At 43.9% G+C, this 21843-nt stretch overlaps 1 protein-coding gene across 1 annotated transcript in view; it reads right to left on the bottom strand.

Annotated features, from left to right (window-relative positions):
* Window positions 1–19103: 19103 nt before the first annotated feature.
* Window positions 19104–21843, bottom strand: part of cUnh2orf42 (chromosome Un C2orf42 homolog) — a gene marked incomplete at its 5' end in the record, with an annotated part of 4449 nt that continues 1709 nt past the window's right edge. The window contains 5 exons of the mRNA XM_079235497.1: window positions 19104–19568; window positions 19649–19811; window positions 19983–20083; window positions 20735–20842; window positions 21692–21796. Of these exons, the coding sequence (XP_079091623.1) occupies window positions 19336–19568; window positions 19649–19811; window positions 19983–20083; window positions 20735–20842; window positions 21692–21796 (710 nt within the window). The 3' untranslated portion in view covers window positions 19104–19335. The remainder of the gene's footprint in view (window positions 19569–19648; window positions 19812–19982; window positions 20084–20734; window positions 20843–21691; window positions 21797–21843) is intronic.

The following is a 21843-nucleotide window of genomic DNA, read 5'->3' on the forward strand; positions in this document are numbered from 1 at the left end:
GACCATAAAGCAATGCCAAATACCTGCAAAACTAATGATACTCCCATCAGCCTCTGCTGTACTTTATTCTAAATGATAACGGTGGTCTGAAATGAGCCGTTGTGCACAATGAGTATCCCTTTGTATATGTTCATGCTTTTATACTTATACTTGAGTACAATTTTGAAAGCAGCACTTATTTGTACACTGAAATATTAGTTTTTTTACAAAAGATATAAACTGAACTACTTGAATAACATGTCCGTGTCAAACAGGATAATCTATTGCTGTCGACACGTCGTTCGGTTTCACGTTTCAGGTGCAGTTGTTCCGCCTAAGAGGGCCTGACAAGTTTCCTCACATAAACCTGGGCTGCAGAGAGCCAGACGTGAGAGAAATACAGTGTGAAGCAAGAGCAAGGGAGGGGCAGAGCTCGTATCGATCATCTGCCAGGTGTGATGGATAGCGCAATAAGTGGCAGCGGCCAGCGGAGGAGAGGAGAGAGTGATTTCTGCTTTTCAAAGTCCTGATGAATGAGAGCGTCGGAGAGGAGGCCGGTGTCCAGAGCCGGGCCACGTGATGGACTGTTGCGTCAGGCGGAGAGAAATTGAAGGAGAAAAAAAGAGAGGTGATGGGGGAAGGAGGGAAGACAAGAGGGTGCAGACTGGGAGGAGGAAGAGGATGGACTGAGGGATGAGGATGAAGGGCATCACGGAACGTGTAAAGAGGAAGGTAAGCCAGATGAGGGTGAAAGTGAAAAGGGAGACGACTGCGAGACAGGAGGCGACAGCAGAGTGAGTTCATCTTTATTAATGACCAAAGAGCAGAGAGGGAGTTATTAAAAAAGCAGAATGATGAATGGAAGAATGAGTGTGAACGAGGGGAGGAGGGTGACGAAGGGAGATGTGATATATGCCCCCTCCCGGCTTTTTTGAAATCCAATAAGAACACTGAGGAATGGGCCAGTTGGTGGACCTGAAGGGAGGTGGATGGAAGGAAGCCAGTAAAAAGCCAGGCAGGGGCAGCCCTGAGAAATACATGCGGCAAGTTATTATGCTAATTACTCAGCGAAAGCTAAAGTGTAATCAATCATCAGCGTTGAGGAATAACAAATAATTGGAATCTGGCACCATTTTAACACATTATTTTTGTCTTATTTCATTCACACTGTAACAGACTGAGGCCTCTTTCACACACAAAATGTACCCTTTTCAATTTGCGACGTTCTGCCCCTGGAACGCAGACTGGCCATTCACAGCTAGCTAGTATTAGCTAGCCAGCTAGTATTAGCCAGCTCCGACAGCTGTCCGTCTCTGCAACGTTGACTCTCATGCAATCATTGCAACGCTGCGTATTAGTGATACTTGTTACCCGGAGAGGTTGGAAAGAGGTGTAAAACGTTACTACCTGTGCAGATAGCATTAGCAGAGTGTGGTGGCAGGGGCGTGGTTAGCGTAGCTGGAGAGGGGGGAGGGGAGAAGCGACTCAGGGAACAGGTGTCCGGATGAGACCTAAGTGGCCCCAGCTGGAGCAGGTTGTGGGTCTTGCCTACATAAGCCATGAGAGGCACAGTCTGCAGGGGAGGCATGTGACAATAAAACAGTTACCGACGCAATCCCACGTGTGCTGTCTCGTTGGTGCTGGGGGTGGGGGGGACCCGAGGAATTAGCAGGATCAATTGGTAAATCAACCGGCCATTCCGAGGGCGCCTTTGTGTCCTCTGCCATTAATGGAGGAGCCGTTTGAGCGAATCGCCATGGACCTCATCGGGCCATTTCACCGGAGCGCACGCGGATATCACTTTGTGTTAGTCCTGGTGGATTACGCAACACGATATCCGGAGGCAGTGCCGTTGCGCAACATTTCTGCAAAGAGTGTCGCGCAGGCGCTGTTTCAGGTCATCTCCCGAGTCGGAATCCCGAAAGAGATTCTGACTGACCAGGGCACCTCGTTCATGTCACGTACACTGAGAGAACTTTACGGGTTGCTGGGCATTAAATCTATTCGGACCAGTGTTTACCACCCACAGACCGACGGTCTGGTGGAGCGTCTGAATAGGACTTTGAAGTCCATGATCCGTAAATGTATTAATGATGATGAACGTAATAAATGGCTTGACTCTCTGTTGTTTGCAGTGCGGGAGGTTCCCCAGGCCTCCACGGGATTTTCTCCTTTTGAACTGCTGTTCGGCAGGACTTCACGGGGGGTGCTCGACCTGATTAAGGAAAACTGGGAGGAAGGTCCGAGCACCAGGAAGAATGAAATTCAATACGTCCTGGACCTGCGAGCAAAACTCCACACACTGGGTCAGATGTCACGTGAGAATTTGCTCCAGGCCCAGGAGCATCAAAAACGGCTGTACGACAGAGGAGCCAGGCTGAGACAATTCACACCGGGAGAAAAGGTACTTGTATTGCTTCCTACGTCCAGCTCTAAACTCCTCGCCAAGTGGCAAGGGCCCTTTGTGGTCACACGGAGAGTGGGGGAGGTTGACTATGAGGTGGTGCGTTCTGACAGGGGCGGAGCTACACAGATCTACCACCTCAACCTCCTGAAAGCATGGAGAGAGGCGGAGTCTGTCTCTCTGGTGTCTGCGGTTTCTGAGAGAGAGGAGCTGGGGCCTGAGGTCTCAAAATCCACCAATCCGGCCTCGCTCCTTTGTGAAGACCATCTCTCCGGGACCCAGAGAACAGACATTGCCCAGTTGCAAGATCAGTTTGCTGACGTGTTCTCTCTCCTGCCAGGACGCACAAACCTCATCTCGCACCAGATTGAGACTCCTTCGGGCGTGACGGTGCGGTTACGACCCTACAGGTTACCTGAACACAAACGAAAAGTGGTTCAGAGGGAATTGGCTGCCATGCTGGAGATGGGGGTAATAGAAGAGTCCAACAGTGCCTGGTCTAGCCCCATTGTTCTTGTGGTCAAGAAGGATGGGTCTATACGGTTCTGCGTAGGGTGAATGATGTGTCACGTTTTGATGCGTACCCAATGCCCCGGGTCGACGAGCTCCTGGACCGACTGGGCACTGCGCGTTTCTTTACGACACTGGATTTGACCAAGGGCTACTGGCAGATTCCTCTGTCGCCACAGTCCAAGGAAAAAACGGCCTTCTCCACTCCGTTTGGTTTATACCAATTCACCACGCTTCCCTTCGTGTTGTTCTGCAATCGCGGCCTGCCCGCGGCCCAAGACTAAAAAAGAGGTGAGGCAGTTTCTGGGGCTGGCAGGTTATTACAGGCGCTTCATCCCGAACTTCGCAGACCTGACCAGCCCCTTGACTGACCTCACTCGGAAAGGTGCCTCAGATCCGGTCCAGTGGACGGAGCGGTGCCAGTTGGCGTTTGAGGAGGTAAAACAGGCTCTCTGTGGGGAGCCGCTCCTTCACACACCTAACTTCTCTCTTCCCTTTACTCTGCAGACTGATGCGTCGAACAGAGGGCTGGGGGCCGTTTTGTCCCAGCAGGTAGAGGAGGTTGACCGCCCAGTCCTCTACATCAGCCGGAAGCTATCCGAGAGGGAGGCCAGGTACAGCACGGTAGAGAAGGAGTGCCTGGCCATCCGGTGGGCGGTCGACTCCCTGCGCTACTACCTCCTGGGGCGCTCTTTCACCCTCTGGTCGGACCACGCCCCACTCCAGTGGCTACACCGCATGAAAGATACCAAAGCCCGGATTACTCGGTGGTATCTGGCTTTACAGCCTTTTAATTTCAAGGTGATCCATAGGCCGGGGACGCAGATGGTTGTGGCTGACTTCCTCTCCCGCTTTCACAGGGGTGAGGGGGAGTAGGTTAGGCCGGATGAGGCCCCGGCCTAAGACGGGCGGTAGAGGTATGTGGTGGCAGGGGCGTGGTTAGCGTAGCTGGAGAGGGGAGAGGGGAGAAGCGACTCAGGGAACAGGTGTCGGGATGAGACCTAAGTGGCCTCAGCTGGAGCAGGTTGTGGGTCTTGCCTACATAAGCCATGAGAGGCACAGTCTGCAGGGGAGGCATGTGACAATAAAACAGTTACCAACGCAATCCCATGTGTGCTGTCTCATTGGTGCTGGGGGGGGAACCCGAGGAAGTAGCAGGATCGTGTTACACAGAGTATACGTCAGCACATCATTAACTAGCTACTGAAGATATTTGGTCTGTTAATGATTGTAACAGTGAGTAAAGACCGACCTGGCTTTACAGGAACAGTGTTCATTTCATTGTCTTCTGTCTCATGAGGTTCACTTTTACACTGTGACTTGTAGCTTTAGCTTCAACCGTCTTGTATTAACATGTTTTCAAAGCTGAATCAGTTTGACATCCTGGATATATCCTTCAAACACATAATGTGGACCATTCTGTCTACTCTCTCTCCTTCAAAGAAAGTAGATCATTCTTTAGTCATTGCAGTTGGTGACAGTGTGGGCTCCAGGGTACTGAAGGGCGCGGCGCTGCTTGATGTGGTGCCGATATTTAACATCCAACAAGTGTCAGACATGCAACGTAAACACAGCCGTGACGATGCTAACACCCTGACGATTAGCGGATATGTTTACCACGTTCCAAAGTTTGCTATGTTACCAGTTTAGCTGAAATTAACACAGTACAGCTGAGGCTGACAGGAATGTCAATAGTTTTGCATGCAGTAGATTTTATTACCACGGTAATTTATTACAATGCGTTGCACGGTAGCTTCTGGGGACGGCGGGGTTCTTTCAAGTGAGCAGCTTTTGATTTACATGTCATAAAAACGTACCGAAGCATGTCAGACGTGCAATAACTCAACAGGGTTGTTTGTCCGTGGGATTCTCTGAATGTCAAACTGGGAAAGACTGCAGGCTCAGTGACGTCTGCGGGAAATGACACACAGCATTTTTGTACACATTTTTGCAAAACAAAGAATGTAAGTGTTTCTTCAGAAGCTGGGACAAGTTTGTGAGAAACTACGTGCACTTTACTTCATCGATCCTCAGATTCATGACTCAGACTCAATTCAGATTGAGGATCCGTCCTTTAAGTTGTTTAACTTTAACTTTTAGTTGCTGCAATGAGTAAATTCCTGCACCAAGCTCCTCTTTGAAAAATGACCTCACTCTTCTAGAAGAACCAGTGAAAGATGACAGCTTGTCCTCCCGTTGCCAAGTACCGACAGACAGTCCTGAATCACCTCCAATGCGGCGTGACCCAAACTGGCAACAAAAGAGTGCTTAGTTTGGCAAAAAAAAAAAGAGAGACGGTTTTACTGGTGATTTATTAAAACGGAGATGGAGCAGTGCATCCCCAAAAGAAGAATTATGAGGAGCGTGAAACCAAAGTCATTCCCTGAGCTTGTCTGCACTTTGAGGGGTGCAGTGGAGCGTACGACTCGAGTCAGCTTCAGTTGGGTCTGAAGACCACAAGTTTGAAAATTAAAACATTTAAAACATCTGGGGTTGGAGTTAGAAAGAAGTGATGAGTCCGCTCCTCATCTCTGCTGCAGGCTAACTGCTAATTAGCTGCTAGCAGCATAACACACCAGAATCTCCATCTGAACTGCCTGCGGTTGAGTTAAAATCCTGAAGTATAAGCCTCAAAATGTACTTAATATCAAAAGTAAAAGGTGATATATTTTATATAAATGATTGGAACAGTAGTATTGATGCAATTACAAAAAATATATATTTTAAGCTAGCTCATTTTAACTACTTAAAATACTGTTATGCAAGTTTCATTTATAAGAATACATCCTATTCTCTTAAACTGATCATATATTTTGAATGTCAAGTCATGACGTGAAAAGTAAGTAGTAACTACAGCTGTCAGATAAATGTAGTGGAGTAAGAAAGTATAACATTTACCTTTTAAAATGAAGAACTATAAAGTCAAGAATAGAAATACTCAAGTAAAGGACAAGGAGTAAATGTACTAGGTTACATTCCACCACTGGTTTGTGCTTCAGTGCTTCTTTACATAAATACATATTGATCGGAGCAGCCGATGGCCTCAATCCTTTAAAGGAAAAAGTGTTTATTGTTTCTGGCATTGTGAGAGCGGGTCGTCCCCCGTTTACTGTTGCCACATTTCAGTGACAAATCTTTCCATTACTGCTCCGACAGTCGTTTATTTGCATCTGGAGAACGTGTGTACCGGAAAGAAGCAAAGACATCTTGAGCCACGAGTCTGATCTCCTTCAAGCGCAACGCCTCCCTGAAAATCTGTGCACACACTGCGGCCCACAACTGTAACTTTGCATTGCAAACAATTGAGTTTTTAGGGGGTTTTGTTTACATGACTGGAAATTATTCAGTGTGTCCTTAAACGCCAGCATCACAGTCGTGCCTCTTATTCAAAGCAGCAGGTTGCATTGCCATATGGCCCAACTTTATACTTCACCACATCTCAGAAGGACACATTGTACTTTGTGTCTGACAGTTTTACTTCCTTCAGATGATTCTCCCCTTCCTGTCCAGTGAAAACCTTGTATCTCCAGATGTGGTGATGTTTAATGTTTGAAATGAAGGATGTGCTGTTCCTTGAAGAGAACTTCAGCTAAATAAACTACTTGCACTTCACTTTTCATTAAGCATATGCTGATACATACTTTAATTTAGTGAGCAATAGTACTTTTACTTCAGAAAAGGATATGAATACGAGTACTGAACACTATCTACTTCTCCGACTGTTCATGTCGGAGCGAAAATTTCTCAAAAAGAAGAAGTCCTTGCTCTTTGTTTACAAAGAAGTGACAACTGTTGACGTTGACGTGCTGGTATATGTTTCCAAACTGCGCTCCAGATTTCTCAACATGACATCACTTCATGCACATTTAAAGTGCGAAGATAAACACGCCAATAAATATCAAATAAAGGCCCAGGGAAAACAAGTTATATCACCAATAGTCCTAAAAGAGCATTTTAATTAGCGTCTTAGGATAAATGTTCCCCTGAAGCCTCCCTCCTCTGCAGTGAGAGAATTTGGCATCCTGCTCTGCCGGTCTTTATGTATCTGTATCCACAGGACATCATCCATTATAGCTGCGATTTCCAGCCTTTGATTCCCTCATATGTCTCATAAATCGCTGTTTGGAACTCATTCTGGGCTGGAATGACACCAAAGCATAAATGCAACAAGCTGCGTCTACCAAGGCACAGTTTTGAAGGCGGCACACACAAACACACACACACACACACACACGGACACACACAAACACACACGGACACACAGTCCTCCGTGAGTTTGACGAGGCGGTGCAACTTTCCATGAACAAAACCGAACTGTTGATGCAAGATGACGACGTTTCACATCGCGGTCCTGCTGTTGTGGAGAGCTGTCTGCGTCACTCCACACAAAACTGTCTGCTTTGTCTTTGTTCTGCATGTTGACTACATATTTACACAGCTGCCCAGTTCAAAAACAACAACAACAACAACAACAACAACATTGTGTTAACAGCTTCTTAAAGTACTCAAAGTACTCATTGTGCTGTAGATTGTTCCCCGTCAGTGTTTTACTAATATCTGATGTTTTTGGATTCATATTCCTGCTGCATTCACGTGTTTCATGATAACTCCTTTATATGATGTCTAGTTTAATCTACATGAACGCATCATATTCTATGAGATCATCACGTGTTTGTAGCGTCTCTGTCCTGTGAGAACCTCGTATCTCTACAAGAACTAACAGCTTTGTGACGATGCTTCTTCCAGCTGATCCAAGAGGTTTTTTAAAGAGTTTTATTTATCTAAAGAAGGAGGAGGAGTTCCTCAACACATAAACGAAACACTTCATCCTTCAGTTGATCACAAACATTCAGCATCCACACATCTGGAGATACAAGGTTTTTACTGGACAGGAAGGGGACGAAAAACTGTCATCTGAGAAGAAACTAAAGCTGTTAGACAAATGTAGTGAAGTAAAAAGAACAATATTTACTTACAGTTACAGTCACTGTTGAAGGATTACACTAAAGACTGACCTCATAAATCAATGTTTTGATCAACAAAGACACACACCTCCGCCATCATTAACTCAGCAAGTTTTTACCGGCATCACAGATGAACCGACATTCTGAAAATGCTATCCATGTTTTCAAATGTGTTTTTAAAAGTGGATACAGATGTTGATGATCTAATCTCTGCAGAAAGAGCATTCCAGAGTTTGAACCACTGCTTGTTTCTTCCCATCACTGGTGCTATTAGTACTTTCACTTAAAGTTACTGCACGGAACTTTCATTTTGTGTTTATCTTGGCAGTCCATGTGGACTAAAGTGGTAGTGTCACCAGAGTCCCTTCAGAGAACCTCTCATTTTACTGCAGCAGGGTCTGACAGTCTGCTCCTCTCAGTCCTGGTTCTGGTTCTCCCGTTGCCTCCCTTCCCTCCAGCGGGTCCAGCAATACGTCTACGTCACCTGCATGATGTCATCTGGTTTCACCAGAATCCGACCCGGCTTTAAGAATAACTCTCTAGAACCATCCTCTCTCTGATGGTCTCGCTTACTGATGAAGGTCACATAGAGGACCAGGACTAAACTCAGACTGGTTCATAACCAGTTAAACACTGAATACTTAAATACTGAATACTTCCTCCACCACTGCTCCTCCCACTATAAACAACTATCTGCTGTATCATTACCTAAACAGATAAGAAGTGACGTCTGACAGCGCGGCAAAGTGGAGGAAAAGCATTTGTACATGCAGGCGAGGCGAGTGAGGAGATGGAAGTAGTCAGCTGAACGAGGGATGAGAGGTGAGGAGGAAACAGAAGGAGGAGCTGAAGCCAGACAAGCTCATTAAAGAGAGGGCAGCGGTGTGACAAATGATGCATGGAGCTGGCGGCATTGATCTCCCCCTCCTCATAAGGGGAGGTGGGGTGTCTGGGCAGGGAGATGCATGTAAAAGTGTGTGTGTGTATGTGTGTGTGTGTGTGTGTGTGTGTGTGTGTGTGTGTGTGTGTGTGTGTGTGTGTGTGTGTGCGTGTGTGGACTGAGAAATACTCAGGTGCCACTGCCCTAATGGAGAGGCCAGAGCCGCCAGGCTTTTGACAGATGACTTTTCAGAGAAAGGGAGGAGTAAAAACAGAAAGAAAAAGAGGAGAGGAGAGGTAGTGATTAGATAGTTGTGCTAATGCTTGACCTCCTCTGCCCCGGTGCCCGTCCTTCATCTCCAACCGAGGAAGAGGGGAGAAAGAGAGGAAGAATGAAAAAAGAGGGAGAGAATAAAGTGGGGGGAGAAATGCTGAGATGTCGCGGAATAACTGGCTTTCTTAGCCCGGCGTCAGCACATTGTTCAGACAGTGGAAATACATTTTAAGTTAATATATCTGAGCTTAAATCCGGCCAATCGTTAAAAATCATCCGTCATCACATTGTCCGCTTCTTGGACTTTGAGGTTGGTTGTTTTTATAATGTCGGTCGAGGAGAATTATATTTTTCAAAACTGTCCTCCCAAAAAAAAAACATGACAGCGACATCTGATCAGGTGACAAAACCCCACTTGCAACACATTTGCATATTTTCACATTTGCACTATGAGTTGTTACGACTTTCCATTTCCCTGCTCGAAATCTGTTTCATTACATTGATGTGTCGATGACGTCATGTTGTGTTAGATTTTAGTGTTGACCATGGTTACAAAACTAATTCACACATTGAAATAGCATGCTACCTACCTAGCTCATTAGCTCGGTGGTATGATATTGTAAAAAATAAAAAACAATATTTTAAATATTCTTTTTATATATATATATATATATATATGTTTGTATTGTAAAAAGAAAAACATAAAGGAATTCTCACACTTTTACAATATTTTGTATATTTTATAGTTAAATACAACTATTTTAAAATAATTATTTCAGAAAAATTCTTTGAGTTTTCATACTTTTTAGTTAATTTTTTATATTTTACAGTTTATACATATGGTTATTCAATTCATAACGTCTTTATTTAGTATTGAACACCACGGGCTTCCATAAAGAAGCAAGGAATTGAAATCAAAACCCTGCAACAAACCAAATGTGCAGTTTGAGTGCAGATGAGATCACAGAGGTGTGGATTAAACTCTGTAACTCTGTGGAGTCACATTAAATTGAAAAGGTACGTCTAAACTGCCGCCTGAACAGAAATGTGTGAAGAGATGTACCCGGCAGCGTGCCACTGCGGTTGGCTGAGAGGGAAGCGGAGAACACTCCATGTTGGCAGCTTGAAGGAAGCAGCTGCTGAGAGTAACATCCAATTTCTGTAGAATATCTAAATGTTGTCAAAAAACAGGTTAAATGTAGCACGAGAACCACACACTTTATCTCAACCTGGTTTGTCAATATATAAAATAAAACAGTTTATTGTTTGTATTTGTCAATAATATATATATAACTCCTCCTGTGAAGCATCTGTATTTATTAAAAATGAATGAATGAATTTATTCTAGTCTGAAACTCAGCAGCTGCAGAAATTGAGAGCAAATACATTTTGTTGGTTTATACGTTCATACATGAGCATCTTGTATCAAACAAAGAAGTTTAAATTCACTGACCCAACAATAAAGTATTCATTCAAAGCCTCCTTTATTTTTTTAATAACCGCTTGTCAACAAATGCACTAAACAAGCTCTAATTTACCTAAATTTACTGACAAATGTCACAAACATGGCTGTTTAAAAAGGGTTCGTCGATGTTTGTTATTATAGGTTGCAGGAATGGCATTTTCCGGGAAGACAGCTTAATGTATGTGCGTGTGCATTATTGGGAGATGAGCCGAGACAACTGCAAGGACAAAGTAAAAAGATAACAGTTTGCAAAAGAAAAAGGCGGCCGTGAAGGAAGAGAAGGAGGGAGGAGAGGAGAAAGAAGAGGAAGACAATAAATGAGCGGGTTTGTTGCGATTCAGGCAGCCACACCGGGACTATCATTACCATACATCACGACAATGAATGAGGCTTTCAGCAAGCGGTAATAAGAATTTGATAAATCATGAGCCGAGAATTAACTAGACGTCAAAACAATGAGAGCACTCTGATAGATGAAGAGAGGATGATGGCATAGATTAGTCAGGAGCAGAGGAGAGAGGGAGGAGGGGGAGGAGCCTACACAAGGTCAGGGGAGGGTAAGGAAGGGTCGGCAGGAAAGAAAACTGTGGTGAAAACTAATGGAAGAAAAGGGAAGAGACAGATGGGTAACCGAGGAAGAGTCGGGGAGCGATGCAGCGGACGCAGCGGGAACAAGGATCTGAACCGGATCGCCTGTGAAGACATGACAGTAACAACTGGTCCCCCCAAAAGATGACGAATTAAAAATCTATAGCTCTTTAAAATCATCGTTCACTTGTGTTACATTAACAACCACTGATCTGTGTGTTAAAAAACTAACTAAGGATCTACTCTCATCACGATACAATAATATAACATGTCTTTGCACAATGATACGATATTTGATGACGTCCCAAAGATCATATGCCCGTTTAACGCAAATAGTCGCCCACTAAAAAAAAAAAAACGATGATCAGTGATTCTTGAACCGCCATATCAATCCAGATTGATGTGTCGTCACTTGCAGCAGGCGTAGGTCACCCATCGGTTTGTGGACTGCCGATAAGGGTTCTCAAGTTCGGCAATGGAATACGGCCGTCGCCATCTTCACTTTTTTTGCAACCGATGAATGGAAGTTACCATATTTGAAATGCGAAGAAGTGACGTAGAGACGCGGTTTACGTCTCTGGTAAGAAACTGGTTAGTCACCTTGTAGCCCCGCCCTAAAGCTTTCCCTGCTTTATGGTCTGTTTGACTCTAAATGACCAAAATGTACTAAATGAACATCATGCTGTATTGAAGAAGACTTGAAACGAGAGATTGAGACATAAACTCATGTTTACAATGTTTACTGAGGGAATAAATCAAGAGAGAAATAGAGTCATTTTCCCATAGACTTCTATACAATCTGACTTTTTTTTGCAATCGGAGGAGTCGCCCCCTGCTGGTCAGCAGAGATAATGCAAGTTTTGAGACACTTCTGCATCGACTTCACTCGGTAGAAACGGAGGTGACTGAGTGGGGAACTAGCATCAGCATGCCGCCATCCTGATGCTAAGCACATGTAACGTTTACATGTTAGCACACTAGCATGTCCTAATTAGCACTGACCACAAAGCACAGCTGAGGGTGAAGGAATGTCGTTAGCTTTGGAGATATTTCATTAAAACCGAAATAAAAAGTATTTTATCATTCATTTTCAACTCCCACCCGCATTGACTCATATGACATCACTTGAAGGAATTCATCACACTTATTTTAGAATATTTGATGGTTTACTGACTCCAGAGCGGTTGAAATGTATTTCGGCCTTATAGACCAGCTGCTATAATCAAACAACAATCTGCCGATATGGATCATCAATGATTGGCAATCAGTATAGGCGGCAAAAATAATGTAATCAAGGATCTCTAAAAAGAAATAATTGCTCAATATTTTCTTTTGCGCCTCCGTGAGTCTGATCCGCGATGCGATCCGAACCGTGGGTTTTACGCCAAAAAACCTTGGATTTCTTTCGCAAATTCCTGTACGATTCTCAATCCGAACGTCTGCACCAAATGTCACGGCGGATCCGTTTAATAAGAAGCTGAAAGGACTTCGGTCCTCCATCCCTTCCCGCAGCACAACAGCCGAAAGAAACGTCAACCGAAATGTTGCACCTGATTTGACTTTGAATGGCAAGTTTTTCATTAACATTCCACCATGTTGTCCATCTCGCGCACGCCTCCTCTCCGTTTCACCCCTCCTGCCTCGGTTACTCCTCTTCCCGCACGGTGAGGGATTGTGACAGGGGGATGTTTATTTAATGAGAGCAGTCTGGAGGGGGTAATGAAATCTACCCTAACACCATTAACAACCGGGCTTATCAGCTGGCGGGACACACGTCACCGCGCCGCAGCCTTTTGTTCTGTGGCTCCAGGCTGCCGCCGACCTAAAGGACAGATTAAGGATTCACCGAGCGGCTTCGACACCCACCTTTGAGAAATTAAAAACTGACCACCAATCTCTGCTACGAACTATCATTTTTCACTTGGCTCGTTATGAAAGCGACGTGAATGGCATTAAAGGAGCCGGGGTAAGCGAGCAGGTGTCTGACGGGCACATGTAAGGTATCTGAGGAGTGTGTGCTCGAGTGTGGGAGGTGGTTGGTTTGTTACCTGACCACACAGACACAATCGATCTCCCCCCGTGTCACGGTAATTGATGCTGATGGATGGACTTCTCTTTCTCTAACCCACAAACACACCGACAAGGCACAAGACAGGAAGTCTAGGGCATGTGTGGCAACACGTAAAACCTCCATCTTCCTCCAAATATATCCAAATCCTGTATCTTTTCTTTTTCCTTGCCCCGTTTCAGATCCATGTTTGTGGCGATAACTGGCACTGGCATCCCGGAACCCCCCCACCCCCTTTGAATCGTACAATATTCAGTGAAAGGCTCATTTGCTGAGCGTTACGATAGAGCGAAGCCGCTGATGGCCACACAAAAGCCATGTAAATGAGCTGTGAGAGAGGCCCATCAGTCATCATGCCAGATGCGCACTCCCATTATTATTTATGGCCATAATTGGCCCGTGTTTCCTCAGGCAATGACTCCGCACTGATGGATCTGATGATGACTCCGCTTCGCTCAACAATCAGGGGGAAGTCAGGAGAAAGGGAGGAATGTAGCACGTGTGCAGTGGGAAAGCAGGAGGCCCGTTTACATGATGCACATTGCTTTCTAAAGTGTTGTAAAGGTGGAGATTACCAAACACCATTCGCTAGTTTGACTTTTTTTTTTGGTTCAGTTTAAAGATTCGTAGTCAGTTCAATTTCGATTCAAAAGCAACACAAATTTTAGCCGGATTTTGCAGAAAATCCGCAAAAGAAAATGCCAATGAATGTGTTTCCATCCACTTCTGTTCAGCGAATAATAGGATGCACATATTGAATGATACATATTGTGCTTTGTGATATATAAATAAAATTGACTTATAATTTTCCATTAAACAAGATGACCCAATTAAAAGTGCACCAGTTGCACTCAAATGAAGGAAAAACTCTTTGCACAATTGTATTATATATGCATGAAAGGTGAATTAAAACCACCGTCAACCGGTAAGTGAGCGCATCAATGCTCCCACCAGACAATTGCTGGTTCAAGCCATTACATTCAATCCAGTCCAAACTGGTCAGGCCTGTGCACCGCTTATAAGCTTAATGGATCAGCAACTAATTATTCGCAAAAACTTTGCATATTGTTTCTGTGGCTTTCCCAGTCTTAAGGAAGATTAACAGTATAAGCTTTTAATCGGGACGCTATCGAGGTCTCAGTCACCAGTGAGGAGCTTCACGACTAAAATCTACTCGCTTTCACATAAAACACCTCTACATGAGCCAAAAATCGACAAACTAAACCAAGTCATCCATCGTTCAGGGGTGATTTAACCTAATGTGTGGTTATCAATATGGGTTGCAGTGACAATCGAGATAATTGAGATATGGATCGTCGGGGCATTGACGTCGGATCAGGTTGGTTGACTCGAGGATCGACAGGCAGGACTCAGAGGTCGTTGGGTCGTCATGACCTCCTCCCCAGATCCCTTTCTCCGTCTGGTCCGGCCTCCGACACGAGTTCAGGACTCTCTGATGAGGCGGTGCTGAGTGGCGTGCCGAGCGAGGATGTGGAAATGTTGCATGGCAGTGTTTGTCGTCAGTCATCACGGATGTGTTGACACGTCCTGTCAGCCCGCCTCTACCTCTTCCAGTTGGCAGGTGGACGACCTGTTGGCAGGTCTATTTCCCCCCTTGTCTTACAACGAAGGGCGCCGCGTTAGATTAGCGTGTGTTGTTGAGTGCAGGTGCAGTGAGTATGCATATCTAATATGTGTGTCTCTGCCAGGCGGGCTCACATAATGTGCTTTGCCTCGTTCATTTGGCTCAGAAAACGCTGACCTCTGCAACTGATGATCGGCGTTTCCTCGAGGTTTTTCCCCTTTTAATGTTTTAGTTTCTGCTGGAAGAAGCAAAGCACGGGATCTACTTATTGTGTGCAGATTGGAGTAACCTCTCTGACTTTATTATTATTATTATTATCATTATTATTATTATTATTATTATTACACAGTTGACTGAAATGAATACGCCTGAATGTTTTTAGCCACGTTGCTCCAGAGAAGGAAAAGCTGGTCGATCCACCACTTTGGTTCAGACTGAAATATCTCAGCAACTCTTTGATGGATGGCCATAAAATGTGGTTCAGACATTCATAATCCCCAGATAATTGAATCTTAATGATGGGCTTTTAATCTACCATCCAGCCGTTGGTTTATGACCAAACGTCTGCAAAACTAATGACCTTCCAATCAGCCTCAGCTGTACTTTCGTTTGAGGATTAATTCGCAGACGTTAGCATGCTAAACTAAGACGGTGAACATGGTCAACATCATAGGCCACAAGATATGTCAACACATGTATTGTCAGCTCGTTAGTATGTTTGCATTAGCATTTGGCTGAAAGCAAGCCTGTTTAAAATCTGTCAGACCAATATTAAACTTGCAATTACTGATTATTTGGCGGCGTTAATCGAGTCGTATGAATCCAATATTCACTCCCTTGCGCTCTGTTTTTGTTTCCATAAACTCCTGAGGGAAACATCTGGATCTTTAGCTGCTAAATGCTGCAACAGCTATTGGCTAACTTTGGCCTCCTGCCTTTTGGTGCTCAGTCGGTATTGTACAGTGTGTTTTTAGAGCTTATGAAAGCCGCGCGAGTGATTCAATTCGGGGGCCTTGAACCCGGAAAAGAATGAGCTAATAAAATGCTATGAAGTTCACTGTGAGGTTACAGCTCGTTGTGCGGTGCATCCAAAATCTTTCAAAGTTACTCATGTTCTGACTTAAACAGTCTACAATAATGTGCACAACAACGGCAATTTCCGGGTAGTTCTAATTAACGAGAGTTGACCCTGGGGGGGAAGGAGTGTCTCTTCACTAAAATAAAACATCTGTGTCGGGTTGTTTTCAAAGGATGTAGCTCGCTTTCAACAGCAAAATATGCCATGACAAAAGAAAACAGGAAAACGGTCGAGTTAGATCTCACCCTGTGTGCCAGTGAATGCAATTCATGTGATCTTGGAAAACATTTTGTGTGCAGATAATGTGGAGTGACAGAGCTAGAAGAGAGCCGTCAGCTCCGTGCGTGTCTGTTGCCCGGTGTGGACAGACGTGCAGTTACGGTCAACTTTATTTTGGCTGCTTCCACTCACTCAATCATTCAATAAGGGAGACGGACGGCGTTGACTTGGCCGTGAACTTTGTCATATTCTGTTTGGCACGCGGTGGTAAAAAAAAGTGCTTAAACCTACATTTTTTTCAAACTTGTTTGACTGCCTGTCTATGAGTCCATGACTTCTCAGCAAATGTTCAAATGGATTGCCATGACACATTCATGGTCCCCAGATGATGACTACGGACTTTGGTGGTTCCCTGATTCTTCCTCCAGCGCCATGGACGGCCATGACACTTCTAGTGGCATCATCAAGTCTAATTATCAATGTGTTCAATATTTTACCTGAAAGACTCATCATTGCTATCAGCTTTAGCTGTAATTTGTGTTGAGTGTTATTTTGCAAATGTCAGTGTACTAATGCGCTAAACTAAGATGGCGAATGTGGTAAACATTATTATTGTGCGCTTGTTAGCATACCCGCGTTTAGCACCGTAGCGTGGGCGCGAGCTCCCAGCATGAACAGAGGCGTTAATACTCAATGCACTTATCATTGCATTATTCAAGTACAAACAAAATGTACTGGTAAAAAAAATAAAAAAGATATAGGATGATAGACTGCAGGTGTGACCGTGAAAAAAACAGAAACCAACATCCACAATGCAGAGGAGGGATTGTAATTATTCCATATTAATGGCCTACTTTATTGCCTTTAAACAAGCCTTGTAAAGAAACAAGTCAAGTAGTACATGCATTATAAAGAAACAAAAGGTTAAATATCCTGTAAACATTTGGATTTAGCTGCCAAACTACATACTCAAATGAAGACTTTAAGACCTCCTGTTTCTAAAGTGTCTAAAAACTAATTGTCCGTCTTTGTTAAATCTCCATGGCTTGTAAAAAGTGCTTTTATCAATGAACTATTTGTGACAGGTTACAACAATGCAGACTGTAGCCTGTAGCCCCCGGGCACACAGGCGTATTGATCCATTAGCGACTGAGCTAATTTACAAAACTGAGTGTTAGCACGCTACATCTATCACAGAGAGCGTTCTCTCTTTAATAACCTGTTATTGAATGGTGTACAATGGTGGGCGAAAGGCCAAGAGGGAAGTAAACGAAACAGACTGGAGAGGAAATGGAGGAGAAGCTCAAGACTAGTGCTAGCGGTTAGCTTACCGAGCTCCTACTTCCAAATGTTTTAAGACACGCAGAGTATTTCAACTGTTCTACTTTCTGATGTGGCGAGGCCATTTGTCATTCTTTTTAATAACATAACATTAAACGTTCCTGCTTCATGGACAGCATTTCTTTCCCCCTCCCCGTCTCTCCTACGCACCGCCCTCCCCTCTCCAAGCCCTCTCCGTCTCCGTCTAACACATCTTCCAGGCGACGGAGGACGTCTCTCTGTCACAATGTGCTTGCCGTTCCTTCCAGGAGAGGATTGATGCGTCTCTGTGACTACATAAACAGCTAAATGCGTGGCTCAGAGCTGTCTGGCAGCCGGGGCCCCCTGTGCAGGCAGAGGCTGTACTCAACACTGATGTCCTGGGGGCCTGTGAGGGAGGAAGGAGGCCAGGGCCTGGCAGTGTTCTCATACGCCTACACCCCTGATGTAGATGCACACTGTGCAGGCTGCTATTTCTGAGGAGTGCATATCATTTGGCGTGGTGTTCTCATGGTATTAACTTGTAATCTTAATTAATTCACGAACATTTTGGACATATATTTGGAAGCATGCGTGATGTTTCCAGTGATATATCTCACAGCGAGTGTGTAATTCCTGCTTTGTGATGCCCAGAAGGGAGCAAAGCCAGATCCTGCCAAATTACAAAATGCTGTTTATTAACACTGAATTTCCTTCTATATTTGTTGCTTCTTTTTTTTTTTTTTAAACAGAAATGGGGAACATTGAGGCACTGGTTACACTGATTTTCTCAAAGTAAGGCAGTTTGAATAATCCCATCATGTTTTCCACCGTCTCTACTTTAATCCAGGGCTGTTGTAGAAAAGAGAAGGCGGATGTCGCCCTCTGCTGGTGGAAGTCTGAACATCCATAAACTACAGGAACAACTTTTTTTCCACAAAAAGTACATCCATCATTAACCACAAGGGCGTTGGTATGGAAACATATTGAATTTCGAGCATTCAGGAGATTTTTATTCTGCATCCATTTATGATTTCAAAAGTCTTTATTTATGGAAGGGAAAACACTCAATGTAGGCACACAGGTGACAATTTAAAATATTATGCAACAGTATGCAGCAAAGGCTCTCAAGCATTCTGCATTGCAAATGTTTATTCTCCGGTTGATCAACTTTTCCTATTTAATGTCAAATTGGTGTAACTTGTAACACATATTCCACCTACCATATTATTATTATTATTATTACTATTATTATTATTATTATTATTATTATTATATTCTCGTGTTAAAGGAGGCATGTGTCTCCATCTGCTGGTGGACGTCTGAGCATCCACCCACTCATGAAAGTCAGGGAGATAGTAATACAGAGCTACTTCTTTCAACATTAACCCTTACAATAATACACATCACTTCCAACAGAGCAGAGATTTTGTAATTGTATACCTTTTGTTTCAATTATTAAAATCACCCAAATCAGTCCATCAGTGCTGCAGAAACAAACCACTGTTGCCAACCTGCACTTCATCTGCAGCGCTTATAAACATCTGGTTTTAGCAGTCAGGTTGTACGTGTGCATGTACTTGTAATTGTAAAAATGAATCTGAAATACAAGCATCCTCACATTTATCAAATAATGATGCATCATTTTAAATGTGTATTGTTTCAGCTGATAAACAAGACATTTATATTTTTACTGGTTGTATAATCTTTAAAAAAAATGTTTAAACCATGTAAAAAGAAATCTAAAAACATTCTTCTTTTATTGTTCGTTTATTCTTCTTGAGTCTGATGTTATGGATATTTAAAAGGCATTATGATAAATACTCCACTGCAGACTAGATTGGGTAAAAATACTGATCAACATTATACTGAGTAATCCACATGGCAATTGATTATCCATATCTTGCATAACACAACAATGGCATATGGGGTAAGTCACGTACTGAGGCATATTAATCCATATCTGTCCTCCCAGAGAGGCGGTTAAATGGATGAGTGCAGCTGTTCCCGCTGCTCACTGTCATTAGAGAACCAGCTGAATGATCTCCACAGCCTCCGCGTGTTTCGTCAGAGTGGAGTCTGACTTGTTGCGACCTCCCTTCTCCGCCGCGCTCGTCTTCTCGCCGTTCTCCGGCTGGCCGCTCTGCTGGTGGCCGAACTCAAAGCCGATCCTCAGCTCTCCCATGTGACAGCGGGGGAGGACGTCCGGGATCCACTCGATCACAAACGGGCCGGCCTCCTTCTGATCCGCCGGTCCTGCGGAGAACACGGGGCGGTGAACAAAATGCAGACGACTTCTCGGGCGACAATTCTGGACGTGCAAGCAAGTCACTCACCGACTTTGAGGAAGGTGCGGAGCTCCATCGGCCGTATGGCCTGCGGCCGGTCCGTCCGGTACCCCTCTGGTAGTTCTGGTTCAGGCGGAGGCTCCGGGCAGCGAAAGCGTGAATAAGAGCCGTCGGCGTTCTTCACAAAACTCTGAGAGAGCTCGAGAGGCAACTGATGGACAGACGGTGAGGCGGAGGGGAATAAAGAGGGAAGAAGAGAGCAACGTTTTAATGTGTGATAGAGAGATTCGCTCTCTGCTTCATGGCAGCTGCACTGGAAGAGAACAATGTCTGGAGAGGATTTACCGAGAAAATCAAAAAGCGAGGGCAAAAGATGCTTTACCTCTGAGGTGTCAAAGATGCGTTTGACTTGCATGAGGTTGGTGATGTGCCAGGTGAACTTGGAGAAAGAGCCGAGAGGAAGGCCGTCATTTTCCACCAACGCTGACGACCACACAAACAGAGAGAGAGACAGAGAGAGGGAGAGAGAGAGAGAGAGAGAGAGAGAGTCCTTTACTTGTTCACATATTTAGATAATTTATATATAATAATGTAAAGGTCATGTAATAAGTAAAACGTCATTCTAAATTTAGCGGTGGAAGAAGTAGTCAATACCACAGGGTAGAAATACTCCCCTTCATTAAAAACTTTACTTACGTATTAAAAACAATAAAAGTACTTCCATTTCAGAATCAAACACATTATTATATTAATTAGTGATTCATTAATGCGTTTAGCACTTTAATTTGAGTCATTTTAATTACACTATATACTGCTGGGTAGCTTAACCTATAATACTACATCATAATGTATTATTGATTTATATTTAGTATCAAGAAACTAATTCTGCAAAGTAAAATAAATGCAGTGGTTTAAAAAGCCCAATAATTGCCTCCGAAATGTAATGGAGTATAAGTATGGAATGGAAATACTCAAGTAAAGTACAAGTATCTCAATAGTTTTTAAGCACTTGAGTAAATGTATAGTTACTTTTCATGCACCTTGAACACTTGCAGCTCCAGATTCACAGGCAGTGTGACAAGAATGACGTCTAATGACATAATTCATATAATTCAGTATATTACGTTGATGCACCTGTTGTGAAGTTGGGCAGCCTCCTCTTCTTGGAGCCCAGCGACAGACGGTGCTGCAGAGCGACGAAGAACTCCTGCGGTATGTGGTACACCAGAGGTTGTGGTTTCCCTGATGGAAGAACATCAACGCCAAACATCGATCGATGGTTCATTTATTAGTGCGTTATGTGTCAGTGCTGACCGATTCATAAGAATTATGGGTTGACAGATTGTGAGAAATCCTGTTTGACTCCCTCATTTATTAAAGGAATATTTCGGAAAATGTACGTATTCTCTTTCTTTGCTGAAGTCAAACAGCTGGTTAGCCTAGCTTAGCATAAAGACTGGAAACCGGGGGAAACAGCTAGCCTGGCTCTGTCCAACGGGAACGAAATGGGGCTGTAGCTTCATACAAGCAGAACAAAACCGTACCTTAATTTGGATCTATAAAGCAGTATTACTCCAGAATTCAAATATTATTGTAGTAAAAAAAAAACACCTTTGATTAATGAGAGTTACAAGAGTTTTTAAATAATTGAGGAAAGGATTTTCTACCACATTGATCCATGAAATCTTGTTTTTACAACAACTATAAACATACACCAACCCATAATGGGTTGTTACTAATGGCTTACTACTCATACACTACAGAGACATTATGCCTTATTCTCAGATTTGATTTGATTTCAGTTCATTAAAACTGTTTTTTTACAAGTTTTGTCAGTGTTTCAATCCCGAGACACATCCACAGATAGCTTAGTTTACCCAGCCTCTTACATCTGGGTGGATTGTGTTGATGTACAGAGCTAGGCTAGCTGTTTCCCCCCCGTTTCCAGTCTTCATGCTAAGCTAAACTAACCGCTGTAGGCTTACATTTACAGTGCAGACGTCTAACTCTCTGCAAGAAAGTGCAGAATCACCTGAATGTTGATCTATTTATTTGACTATGAACCAGAAGTGCATCCGGCTTCATGTTTACCATCGAACTGGTAGTGCATCGTCTGGTGGATCCTCTCTGTGACGCCGGCCAGCCACTGCTGGAAGCCCATCGCCACCGTCCGCTCATCCACGACCTGCGTGCTCCCTGAGACACAAACACACAGATAATAAACAACGCAACACACACTCCTT

Source organism: Taurulus bubalis, assembly GCF_910589615.1.
Source record: "Taurulus bubalis genome assembly, chromosome: 19".
NCBI lineage: Eukaryota > Metazoa > Chordata > Actinopteri > Perciformes > Cottidae > Taurulus > Taurulus bubalis.